At 23.6% G+C, this 14,836-nt stretch overlaps 1 protein-coding gene across 1 annotated transcript; it reads left to right on the top strand.

Moving 5' to 3' along the window:
* Positions 1–922: 922 nt before the first annotated feature.
* Positions 923–8,870, top strand: LOC112598026 (homeobox protein Hox-A9-like). The gene is made up of 3 exons (XM_025344330.1): positions 923–1,313; positions 7,885–8,036; positions 8,591–8,870. The coding sequence occupies exons 1-3, from the start codon at positions 1,124–1,126 to the stop codon at positions 8,657–8,659; spliced, it is 411 nt and encodes a 136-aa protein (XP_025200115.1). The 5' UTR covers positions 923–1,123; the 3' UTR covers positions 8,660–8,870.
* The last annotated feature ends 5,966 nt before the right edge of the window (positions 8,871–14,836 follow it).

Raw genomic sequence — 14,836 nt, 5'->3', positions numbered from 1 at the left:
GACATTTATAACATTATTTATTACCTGAATTTCTTACTTTGGTTAAAACAAATAAGTGTAACATAATATTAACATTACGTATAGTTGTATATATTCGGGCTATTAATTGCAACATGCTATTAACTGTGATTCAGCTATTCAATGAACGTATAAAGTTCAAACCATATTTATGAATAATCGTGAATTTTATCCACCACCATGTTTACTGTTTCAATCAATAATAATATATTATCATATATAATTATGCAAAATAATATTCGATATTTTATTTATATAGAAATGCAAAACAAAATTTTCGTTATGACGATGATTATTAAAAGGGATAAAATGTGTGATCAGTACGATTTGGTCGGTGTTAAAACATGTAATATATAATAGTTTATATTGTTTATAGACAATAAATGACGACAAGCATGACACTGCACATTTTGTTATATGTAATTATTTTGATACGAAAATTTAGACATTTGTGATAATATTATAATATCATAACATACGTCGCAATAAAATTTGAAGTAAGTCATATGCATAAATTGTCACATAGATAGGTACTATATAATTCTTTTAAAAATTGTAAAAACATATTTTCTTAAAACGTTTAAGATTTAAAAAAAAAAAAAAAACAATTTATATAATTTAAAGCCACTATATATGTAAAAATAAAATGATTGAAAGGAATTTCATTTTTTCTAGTTATTCTAGTTGACTTTTTTAAATGATGACGTGCATTTTAAATTTCGTATTCTGTTTAAGAATATTAAACAAAAAATGAATGTTTTCAATAAGATATGTAAACATATATTAAATCCAGATTATGCAAAAAATACATTTTTAAGAACATTAAAGCTTTTTGAAAAAAATAATGTTAAACCGTTAAAAGAATCACCCTGTACTTACAAATAAATACTATAATAATGTTTTTCACGATAAATAGTGGACACGTGCGAGGCCTGTACTCGTAGGAGCGGTTTCGAAGACCATGAATCGGTCCCTTTGAGTCGATGCCGCGGACAAATAGCACGAGACCGACGACGGCGACGCTCCATTTCCGAACTCTCTGCTTAAATATCGCTGGTGCTTCCGGATACCAGGACAGTGTGATAGCTGGACCAAACGTTGTGACATGGACGACAACGACAACTATTACTATTGTTACGATTACTATCTCGATGATAATGGCGACGACGAAAGGGACTTCCGTCAGGATTTTCCCGAAGAATGCTGCTGGGAACAGGTCACGGAACCGGTTGCTCTGCAAGATTTGGCCAAACAGGTTGCCGGTGGCGAACTTCCAACAATCTCAGCCCGTAAAGGTACGAAATATTATCATTACTATAGTCTATCCTATAGTTTCCAAGGTAATGGATATCCGTTCAAAATATTTATTTACAAATACTTAAACAAATGTGCAATTTATTTTATCATCAATAAATTATGGAGAAAATAAAAATGTGATAAAATAATGTTTCAAAAATATTTTTAATTGAATTTACATTTATACTAGATTTTTCTTATGTGTTGGCAGATGAGTATCCAATAATGTTTAAACGTAACATTATTAAAAAATATAATATCTAAAATGTTTAATAATTTTTATATATAAATAAAATTATCCTTTTGAAAATAAAGGTAATTAATTTATATTTTCAAGTTCTATTAAGTTTATTTTTTAAGTCTATTTTCAAGTCGTATTAACATAATTAATATAAATTGAAAATAAAAGTAAAAATATGGCTATAATATACAATAAATATTATAATAATTCTTCATTGATTGTTTAAAGTTTTTAAATACCAATGATTATATTAATATTAAGTATAACTTATAATTTATAAGTAAGAAACATTTTACATAATCACATATGATAAATTTAAATCTATCAAATATATTATTGCTAGGTAAAAAAACTCATAAAAACCATAAAATATAAATGTTATAATTCAACATACTTTAACATAATAGGTACATGTTATATTATATATATAGTTTAAAAAAAGTATTATTCCTTTAAGTTATATTACTCAAATTATTAGAGTAGTTTATTTAAATAATAGTAATCAAGATTTTTGAAACATGTCACGCCATTTTCGTTTGTGTTACAGAATAAAAGTTTATAATCTAAGTGTTTTTAAGTTATTTTTTAATAATACAGTTCATAAAATAATTATTTATAATAAATTCAAACTCTGCAAAATGGGTGTTCGATTATTTGTAAGTGGGTGAAGAGGACTTCCCTTGAAGACTTTTTGACGTAGATATATTGAGTTATTCAGCTATTAGATCACGATACCATTTGCTTTTTAAGTATCTTTCAGGTACACTAGGAATGATGAGAACTAATAGGTTGGTTTGGAGTGGATTTCGATAGCTTTGTAGATGGGAACAAAATATTTTATAAAGTGTTTACACATTTAGGTGAAAGAAATAGAGGGATCATTATAAAGTATATGGTTAGATATATAATATGGAAATGTAATGATTTGACGGAGACATTTAAATTGAAAGGTTTAGATATATTTTATGTTAGAGGATTTGGTTAAGCTCTAGGTAGGAGTTGAATTTTACGATTAAAAAAAAAAAACATATTTTTATTACATATTTTATTGAACTAATAAAACTACTTGATTACTTAGTTTTATTGCAATACATTAAATAAATAAAAAATAAACTTTTAGTCTTAATATTTTATACAACTTTTCATGACAATGAAAATAATTTTTTAACATTTAAAAATTTTTAAAAACTATTATTATTATTATTATTATTATTATTAATATCATAAAATGTGATTTTTATTTATATATTATACACAAAATATTCAATAACTCTTTTATCGTATGTATTGTATGTTTAAGCTACTGACAATATAAATTAAATATTAATACATCATGCTCATTGTTTAAATACCTATTTAGATTTTTTAACCTTTATAACTTATTATAGTATAATACACAAAATATAACGATATATCACTAAATAATTTTTTATACCACAAAATTTAAGTTATACATTGGATGTTAATTTATTTTAATTTACTATAAATCAATTAACAAATACAAAGGATTAGTATCAACAATTATTATTATTATACTATGCTATAATATACGTATTGTAGGGTTTATTGACGCAGAGATTAACAAAATAACCTTATAATATATTTTTATGATGAAATCGTTAATTTACCTTTTCTGTATCTATTAGCTTAACCATTAGGTCCTAATGGGTTGATAAAAAAAAAAAAAAATCATAAAAAATTAGGATTATATTATGAAAATATCACTAGCCAAATGCGTAGGATTATTTATTCATGAAATTTATTTAGAGGTAAAAATTTTAATGATATTCATATTTTATTCAACTGATTTCAATGCTATCATAATAAAATAAATACTTATTTCTCTACTTTATAATCACACATAAGTATAATATATTTCATAACAACTTTAGAATAATGAATGTACACATTTTTCAAAACTAAATCTTTTATAACTGAATAAATCTAAAAAAAAAAGTAATATATTTAAATAGAATATATTCATAGGATGATTTTCAAACGATATACTTTTTTGACATATGCCAGGAAAATTTGTTTTGGTGTACAAACATAAAGTTTGTTAAACTAGAAACTAAAAGTTTCTTCCGCATGAGTTAGACATTTTTAATGTACAATAGTTATATTTCCAACGATTTAAACACTTCAATATAGGAATCTATTTAATAACTATGTTCCTAAACTCTAATAACTAAACATTTAAATTTTAAAGTCATGTATAGTATATCGTGAACGAGATCCTATGAAAATAAAAAATCATACTTCAATGCAATATGGTTTTTTATAGTTATTATGACTGAGGTATCAAAATATAAAGACAATATAAAAACTATCAATTAATTTAATTTTCTAATTATCTATCAAAAATCATAAAAATGTTTTAGAAATTACAAAATATATGGTTAAATTGTAAAATAAAGATTCTAACTACATTTATTTTTAGAAATAATTGAATTGACATTAATTCCAAAGATAGAACAAGACAACATGGTTTATTCCGATATCAGCGAATCAAAATAACTGTTCGACTATTTAATCTATATGCACTTATACAATATTTTATATTTTTATTTTCATGTATTTAAAAATACTTATTAACTTACCCGATTTCATAATAAATTATTTGAAGTATTTGGGACTTTTTGCGGCTGAAAATTGAGTAAAATAATATTAATGAATGTTATAACTTTGAAAGATCTTTTGAGTTAAGAAAAATAAAAAGATATCCGAGTGAGTCAAAATTTTGATAAATTTAAAAACAAATTATGTGGAAAAAATATAAAAGTCTTAAGAATATAACATTATAGTTTTGTAACGTTTTTATAAAATAAAAACGACATTTCTAAATAAATGGTATACTTTGTTTTATTGAAAGTATTTGAAACATCTGCTTTACAAACACCACAATGAGTTATGTATACTTCAAGATTCAGCTGAAAAAATAATGAAGATACACGGCTATAGTATAAATCATTTGTTCGTTATTAATTATTCAACCTTTTGAAGATTTTTTTTTTACTTTTACTTTTACGAAGATCAGAGTATAATTAATTATTGGCCTGCATACTAATGCATCTCCGCCCTTTATTGTAGAATCAAGGGAGATAAGAAAAAAATATGTAAAGTGAAAATAAGAAACCACAACATTATACTTAAACATAGTATTTGTTTTATTTTATTTAGATTTATAATTTTACAAACGATTTTCTATACTTAACACCGAAAAAATTTATGTTATCAAAAATGATTGAAGGTACTCATAAATGGCGGTCGTAAGCTTTAAAACAAGCCATTTACAAACTCACATCTTGATAATTAAAGTCAAACAATTTTGTCCCAAACCCTCCAGATTATAATTTGAATTAAGTAATTTCAACAACAGTTTTATGATATCAATATTCGCGTGAAAAATAAAACAAACAAAACTTGTTGCATTTCTCAAATGTATTATCAAATTCATGGAACACAAGTATAACCAACAAAAGTTTTTTCTAAAATTACTTCTATTAATCTCAAGTGTTTACCTTTGTTATACTCGTGCGTTATGACTTTAATTGGAAAACTGTATACCTATATATTATATGGAAGTAAGAGGCGAAAAACACCACCATAATAAAGAAAACGTTTTCCTTTGGGATTCCAGAAAATGGAAAACCTCAATGGCTCAATCACGTAAAAGTTACGATACTTTTTTAATCAAACTAATTAAAAATAATAATAATAATAGTTTATATTAATAATAATAAAAATATTAAACATACCTACAAGATTTTAAAAGAACTTAGATACTATAAAAATTATTAATAAAAATGCCACTATATGTATTTATACTGATAACAATTTATTACCAACGAACAAAGTATAATATTTGGGTATTAGCGATAACTTAATAATTAAACCACTTTTCTTGTGGGAGTAAAATAGAGTTTTATCAAGAAAACAATTACTCTCGCTGATATTGTGTATCGTGTTTTAACCAATTACATATTAATAACAATCTTTAGAATAATTTTTTGGTTTTTTTTTTTTCTTTAAATAACGATAGTTTTAAACCTCCACTGATATATATTATTATATAACTATATAGTGTGCCTAGAATAACTGAGTAAAATTACATGCAAACAAACAACCAAATGTATTTATTTAAGATGTTCTATCAGTAATACAAAATAGCAATTATTGTGAATTAATTGAAAACTATCAATGAATAAATAATAATATTGTAATTTTGCAACGTGTTTCGGTATTTCATCTATACTAAGAGCTTTTAACTTAAACGCCCACTATAATTGCTTGCAATTATAACTATGTTTTTTGTTCATATAGATTTTCGCTTATTTACTACAGGGAATACCTTAACATTTAACTATTATAAGAGTTTATGATGCGTATCAAATATGGTAAGATAAAATATCAATATATTTTCAAATAAGATATTTTTAGAATTTTTATTATTTTAAAAATGAAATGATTACAACTTAGTTTGAAAAGTATTATTATTCAGAAGTTTCAATAAAGTTTTACGCACTATATCCCAAAACTGTTATTTTTCACCTTATATTTTTTAATCTAAATCTTATATAATATTATAATATTATAACTTCAATAGTTCATATTTATATTATGAATTGTTACTAATTTAATGTTTCAATTTAATCTTTATTACAAATTAAAAATGTTCTTTCTAAGGACATTTTCATTTGAATCGTCTTAACATATTCTTATAGGATCCCTTTTATTATACGTAATTTTCGTGATTGTTTACGTAAATTTATTGTGACCACTTAAGTCTTAAAGGATCATACAGTATACAGAGGTACGTTATTATAATATATTATTATAGGTACTTAAAAAATATAACCTAAAATAATTTGATGACCAACTTTTTTATTGATTGTGAAAACTATGTAATAAAAAAATAATAATAATAATGTTATATTTATAAGCAATATTTTTATATAATAAACTTAAATTATTTCTTTTTATTTATGATTTAAATTGATATTTCTAATGTAATTTTTTCATAACTTATTTTTGTAACATATGAATAAAATAAATAGTTAAGTTAATCTAAATATATATCATATAAATTTAGATTTATAAAAGTTTACAAGTAAAATTAAATTTATAACTATTTATAAAAATGATTGTTCAAATCTTTTATTTTATTTGATTATTTAAATGTTTTATAGTTCTATTAAATTAATGTTTAAAAAGATAAAAATATATACTCGCAAATTTCAATATTTAACATATTTTATTTGGAACTTAACCCTTTACTTTTTGTAAAACCTAAATATCTAATAATTTAAAGATGAAAGCTTATAATTATCAAATTTAAAAATATATTTTGATAACTGTTTATTCAAATTATTATTAATTTTAGGTTACTTCTATTTTTAAAGCTGATATAATTTTATAAATGAAATTATGTTGTCGAGACTTTTTTTTTAAATAGTACCTACCTAATAACGTATTTAAAATAGTTATGATTATAACTAACACGAAAATTATACGTAGCTTATTTTAAATTACATTATAACACAAAATTTTGTTAGATAAGTGATCAATATAAACTGTTATGAAATATAATAAAATATAAAAATCATCTAATAAATATTACATTACGAGTACCCTAGAAAAGACAAATAAAAGTCGGAGCATTATTATTATTAGATAATATACATATTATAGACTTAATAAAATAAACAATAATAGTTAATATTTTAAATGATTAGTATATACTAGTATAATATAATATATTTCAGTCAAACTATGATTTCCTACATATTTCTTCAATAAATTCGTGTGCTCTAAGTCCTAAATCCTAATTATAATGCGTCATGGAGAATAATATGTAGTATTATAATAGTGATAAAAGAGAATTTTATCATGACGTATACCTATTGATAATATTTATAATATAATATATCACTGATTATGAACTTACATTGCTGCCAATGTATAACTTAATAAATAGAATAACTGTTACATTAACTTTACTGAGTTCGTCCACTATTTGTCTAACTCTGAAATATTTTCGACGATAATAAGCTCACAGCAATTTATCATATATACATAGGTACTAACCTTACACATGAAGGGTGGATTCAGTACGTATTACGATCAGAGCACTTTAAAGGAAAAATTATATAATATAGATATAGCCCCCCACAATACAAACCTTTTTAATATTATTTTTTTTACAACGGGAATAGCACTTGCCTCCAGTGCCCCCCCCCCCCCCCCCCGAATCCGCCCTTGCAGCACATATGATTTTAATGGTTGTTATTATTATTATTATTATTATTTTTTTTTCTTTTTTTTTTTAGTAAACGAACACAACATAAAATGTCGAAAATCTAGAACAGCGTTTACGAAGTATCAATTGGGGTGGCTCGAGGGAGAGTTTGAGAAATGTAAATACTTGACTCGATTAAGACGGTACGAAGTGGCTTTAATACTTGGCCTCACAGAACGACAAGTAATTATTATACTTTAGAATATTCTGTTATTATTCATATTATGTTAGGATTTTTTTATGAATCGTTAATTATCTTTCCGTTTCTCGTTGGTAACACATATTTTGTAAGCTTGTACATCAATTTGAATTTAACGTCGATCGTAGACGTAATCAGTTGAATTTATTTATTGATGGTTATAAAACTTTGATTCATTTGGATTAATATGTTTTATGCTCTGACTTCATCTATAAGCAATATTAGTTAATAAAAATTACAAGAATTTATTAAAAGTTGTTATGCTTTAAACTTAGCTACAACTTATGTATACTAAACATAAATCGCATGTAAATCATATGTTGTTATTTCAATTATATATTAAAATTTAAAAAAAAATATATGTTTATGATTAAAATTTTAAAATACTTAAAAAATTAAAAGTAAACAAATATTATAAGTATTGTAACATAAAAACATCTAGTTTACTAATACAAAATGATACCGTCTATTGATTATCTTGCATAGTGTAATTTATAAATAATATATAAACGTGTAATTTACATTTATCGTGTCTTAGGTAAAAGTATGGTTTCAAAATAGACGAATGAAGAAAAAAAGGCTGAACGACGATTCCATTTACGAGTAATAGGATAACGATTGTTTTACTTATTAGTATTTTAATCGTTAAGAGAGATCGTTGTATTACAACAAGTTTGTACAAAATCCGTGGCATTGTTTTATAATTATGTACATTAGTTTTTTTTTTTTCACGGTTTAAACCTTGATGGAATTTGATTGAATAAAATGGATTATTCACCTTCTAACAGAATTAAGAGTATTAAAAATTAAAAACCTTTTTATTTGTACACAATAATCACCAACAGTTTTTTTTTTTTTTATCTACCTTCAAATAACATGTTTTAGACTTTTCAACCTAATTCTATTTTGCTGTAAATAAACTCCATATCTCCATATATCATTGATTGTAACCAGCATTTATTTATTTATTTATTTTAAGTTATCTTTGAATCATAAAATGTTAAATTACTATAAGGACAATTCAATTTATTCTTCATACACCCTTGTCTTAAAATATCGTTGATTGATCTGTCTTGTTAATAAATAACTTATAATATAAAAATAAACAATTTATCTTTAAATTAATGTTGTCTTAATCAGAGAATACAACTTTAAAAAACAATTTTGTGTTATTTCTTATCCATTTTATTTGAATCTATACAATAGAAGTTTATAATTAAAATTAAAATTCTTTGTAACTAAACATGTTTAAAAGTCGTTAATGAAATCAAAACAAAAATAAACTCATCTGTTATCATTCTGATTTCTTTAATTATTAATGTTTCAGTCGGATTCACATACAATCAGTAAGTACGCCAAAACAGTTTTTTATTATCTTATCAGCTATTGTGCGTATACAATAGAATATTACTATACGCAACACCCTCTTTGTAATATTTTATCACATATAAGCTTATTTTAATCAAAAATATTATATTATTTTTGATTACTACAATTTAACTACTTTTTTAACCAATGAACTACTAAAATCACACATTTTAGAACCACATATTAGGTTTACGTCGGTAACGGCTGAACACATATTAATATTAACTGATGAGGTAGAAATAGACTAAGTACACATATCATATTCAATCGGTTATTTATAGTTCATGCAACTAAATCTTTATATCCTAACATAGTTAAAAGCTAAGGTACATAAAGCGAGTTAAAGCTTATTGCCCACCCGTGGTATCATTATTACATAATTTACAGGTAAACTATCCAATATATACTAACTAAAATACCGTAATTACAATTTTAGAGTGTCATTAAACTTTTAAGACAAGAATAATGATATAAAAAAACAGCTTGTCCTATAAACTGTATATATTAAACATTTTATAAAATCGTCTTTATGATTAATAAGTATTTTAAGTTAGCATTATATTAAAAGTGATATAACACTATTAAAATATTTATATTTTAGTGTAAGACATTTTATTAAAAAGAATATGTCAATGATCAATTCTTACACAAACAATGAACTACAACAGATATTTTTTTTTTTATTCTTTGAATTTGATTTATACACAATAATTTTTTTATTAAACATAAAATCAATGTACATAGTCATAATAATACTATTATTATTTAATAAGATAAATCTCAATGATATAAGATACAATAACATGTCATATTTTATAGGAATAATTACACGAACTCAATCCTGTATAGTTATATATGTGATTATTTGGAGCGTAATGTAACTATTTTTGACGCCAAATGTTTTGAAATAATTTATAAGTAATATTATGCCGGAAAAGAAACGGAAGAAAATGCTACTATATTTTGTGTTTATGAAGCGTAGGTTTTGAAGAACACTTTTCTATTTTTGGGATATACCGGTAATTTATGATTTTTGCTAAGTATAAAATATGCATTATGAGTGTGTATAATATATTACCCAGATGATGTATAATGTCTTTAAAGAAGTAAATATTTTAAACATTTTTAAATTCATATTTTTAAAGTTTCATGATTTCATGGTTAAAAACAGATTTTAAATTAGAAAAATTATTGTTATATTCATAAAATGTACCTATACACTAATTTTATTGGTTAAATTAAAAACCGAATATTTAAGATTTTATTTTAGATTCAGGCAGATAATATTAGTAATATATACATAGTTTATTTTTTATTTGCTTGTGACTAAACACAAGATGATATGTTGTGTTGTTTAATTCAAAACGTATGGCCTTAATAATTAAAAAATGTTATAATTATTTTATCAATGATAAGAAATAATTAAACTATTATCGTGTTAAATAGCTTAAACGTGGATATCTGAACAAAAACATACCTAATCCAATTAGATTACATATTTACTATAGAAATTTTACCAACTTTGATGTTATACCGTGAGTAAAAAAAAAAAAACAATGATATTCTGATATTTGTTTCTAGTGTGCAGCTGCAAAAATAAACGAAAAAATCTCCTTAAAAAGTAAAATAATTATCATGGTTAGATTTCTCGAAATAAAATTTTATACTTCTCTGTATTCAAAGGTTTGAACCATCTTACGAAAGACGTAAATAATCAGGGTTTTAATAAAATGGTTATGAATGCATCTAATGCTACGGTTTCAAATTTTCAATAATAAAATTAAGTCTAAAATTGTAGGAAATTTAAGATTAAAATATAATTTTAATCGCAATAATATTTTACTTATGATATTTATTTATTTTTTTTATTTATTTATTATAATTAAAATGTTTCAGCATAATAAAATTACATGCTATTACAAGTTTTTTTACATATACAAGTTACTTAATTATTATTTAGTTAGTTATTGATCTTCGTTTTCGCTGGAATCTGAAAGAAGGAGATATTGCGGTAAACGAGGTTTTAGTCGTCGATTTTTTTTGTTTTGTTTCCCAATTTGTAGAAACGTGCACCATCGGATGAATTCAGATTTGCGTGAAAGTTTATGAACTGGATTGTTATCCAGTCTTAGAATAGAAGAATTCCATAATATTTTTAAAATATAAATGTTTTATAATATGTTCAATATGACAGGAAAGGTTAAAAAAAATTAATAAATTTAAGTTTTCTGATAACATTTTCATTTTTAAATTTAATAAGCAAGTAATACTATACCTTACTTTGGTGAATATTTCAGATTAATGGTTGTTAGAAAAGTAAAATCAGAATGTTTCATGAATAATTTATAAATACTATTATAACAAATGACTACGATCTGTAGTTTTAAGATTAACATTGCGAAATTATTATAAAGCCTAAATATTGAATAAAAAAATATTAGTCATATAACTCATAAAATAATGATTTTATTCAAATTCTGTTTTTTTAATGTTTAATTACACATGTAGATCAAATTTTAAAATGTTGAAATTTATATCATTATGCGCTATACGTATAATAAAATTATACATAAATATTTCATTAATTGTAAATGTTAATATTGAATATTAATACATTATAATTTATATTTATATTATAATTAAATCATGATTTATTTAAACCAAGGAATTTAAATACTCCTACTTTGTTCGTACAAGCTTATATGTACGTAAATATAGGGATAATTAAATATTTTATTATCGCTATTTTATTTTATTTGTAAATAATTAAATTGAACGAAAGTGTTAAAATAATAAAACAAAAATGAAATAAGTAACGATAAACATGTATACACCAAGTCATAATAATTTTTGAATAGTCTCTACCCTCTCGTAGTTACGTCAACGAACGACGACGGACACTCAAATGAAGCCAACTGTATTTTATTATCTGTGAAACATGGCCTGAACAATTTTTTTATACAGAACCTCAGAGATCATCGCCTAGAATTAATCAACAATCATGATATTACTCCATCCATAAAGGCATTAATTATTCAAGCCCGTAGAAAACCATCGTGGTGGAATTTTTTTGGGTGTAGTCTAGACATAGGTCTCGAATATCACTAGATCTGAGTGGTCTAACGATGGAATGATAATATATAATATTATTTATTATGCATAATAATTGGACTAAAATAAATGATTATACTGAATAAATATTTATAACAAACATGAAAAATAATGAGTCAAATAATAATAAAATTTTATATTTTATTAGTATCTGATGACTTTTGTGATGACAAACTGAATAAAACGGTGAAGTTTAAAATTATTTATTCTTCGTAGATTCCTGTAATTATTGCAAACAGAAAAGTATCATTTACCATAATACGTGTTCGCGCGATGATTCACATCACGACACAGTCAGATGAAATTCCAACGAAATGCATTATTTGTACACCATAATACGTTACAATTATAAACCACACTGAGGTATTGTGGGCAAAACCAACTCTAACCACCACCACATGATAATTATTATTATTACTATTATGTAACCACGATTGGATTTTCTACATCTCCTATAAGAGCTTAAGTCCTTAATTTTAACTGTCATTTAAATCGTATGGTATTATAATCCTATAACTTAAAATATATTTCAAAACATTGTCATTTGTAATATAAGTGTATTTACTTAAACAAACAAATGTTTGACTAAAATATCACATTATTAATAAAATACATATTGGGCATGCAATTAACGATAAACAATGTATATTTATAAATTGTTTAGGGTAAATTGTACATTATTTATGTGTATAATATATTTATATAGTGAAATAGCCCAAATGTTTTAAAGTATTAAATATTTTCCCGGGTTACGATAGAAGAAAAACTTCGTTGGTTTTTTCTTTTGCTACAGCAATATGAAACCGTGTAAATGGAACTCGGTTTTTCATAAGTGATCCAAATAAATTGGCCCTATAAATCCCGCAAATTGGTGACGTCTTCCAGTCCGGAAATAATATACGGTCTGATGCGCAAACTTGATTACTATACCTGTAAACTCAAACTTGTCGCTGGGCTCAAAATCATTGTAAATTATGTCCGTGTGTTATTCACTTCTTTTTTTCTTTCGTTTCACGTCCAAGAAAATGTGAACGTATTAATCGTTTACTAGACAAAAAAATCAATGTCAAATTTTATTTACTATTATAAAATTATATTTTGCTAATATTATTAATATTTTGATTACTCTGACTAAATTGTATAGTGCTTAAATCAAAATAATTGATTTACTATAGTAAATGTCCAAAAAAAACTGTCGATAGGCGCTACATCATGTCTACATTTTATTAAAATCACATATGTAATTAACCATAATTATGAAAATATTGATTTATAAATTCATATTTCATGTAATGATTTTAAGGAGTTAATTTAATTTTTTTTTATTATAGAATAGACTATTCTATAATCAATGGTAGAAGTGAATATTTGACGGAGATATGAGAAAATAAAGACATGTTTAAATATTGAAGAAACTTTGGTGCCGTTAAATTTAAAATGAAATAAATATCAATTTTACTTCTTTCAGCCACACCAAGATAAAATATTGACTATTATTAATACTAGTTCGCTATTAGTTAGGTACGTTTATTTACGCCTTGTGGTATAAAAAGGTTCGGTACTTTATATTGTAAACTTTAATATATTTCTACTTACTAGCTAAAGGTTATTCCGATAGAAAACAAAAAAATTAATTAAATTTATATATATTATAACTTTTTTTTTAATTTCAAAATAATTTTATGAAAAGTACTTTTCATGTTATTTTTAGAAATATTTTCTAAAAAAAATTACATGATTTTATTAACTGAAAAGTCGTTGTTTTCAAACTTTACTAACGCATATACAATTATATATATATATAATTATATGTATATTGCAAAGTAGAAAGGAGATCAGGAGATAAAAAAAAGTAGTTGAGTTAGAATAGGTAGTCATCTTTATCACCTCTGTGCCTTCGGTGTTATGTTATTGTTTTGAAATTAAAAATATAACTGCATACAAAAAACAATTTATCTCAAGTTGAATGAGTACACTTCAATATTTATTTCATGTTTCAAGTTTAATTAATATAAAATAATAGTGGCTTATAAATATATTTGTATGCTTTGTTTTTATTCATATTTTTAAATAGAATACAATTAATTAAACTTGAATTAAAATTTAAAACCTCGATGTATCATAACTCACACATTTAAATATAAAACAATATTTTTAAGAAGTCTAAAAATTAATCATAATAATTTTGCCCATGTAATAATATTAATTTTCTATTAAATCGTCTACTTAAAAAAAATATATAATTATTATTAATTTATTATTATTAGTTTTATACGCTTATCATTCTATATTTTATTTTTTGAGT

This window comes from Melanaphis sacchari, unplaced genomic scaffold, assembly GCF_002803265.2.
Source record: "Melanaphis sacchari strain LSU unplaced genomic scaffold, SCAv2.0 Contig44_pilon_pilon, whole genome shotgun sequence".
Lineage (NCBI taxonomy): Eukaryota > Metazoa > Arthropoda > Insecta > Hemiptera > Aphididae > Melanaphis > Melanaphis sacchari.
Note: the sequence above shows the minus strand (reverse complement) of the source record. Positions and strands in the feature narration are given on the sequence as shown.

Coding starts and splice junctions, on each gene's coding strand:
- LOC112598026 (XM_025344330.1), top strand. CDS start 1,124: ATGGACGACAACGACAACTATTACTATTGTTACGATTACTATCTCGAT. Junction 1,314..7,884: donor AACAATCTCAGCCCGTAAAG/GTACGAAATATT, acceptor TTTTTTTTTTAG/TAAACGAACACAACATAAAA. Junction 8,037..8,590: donor TTGGCCTCACAGAACGACAA/GTAATTATTATA, acceptor ATCGTGTCTTAG/GTAAAAGTATGGTTTCAAAA.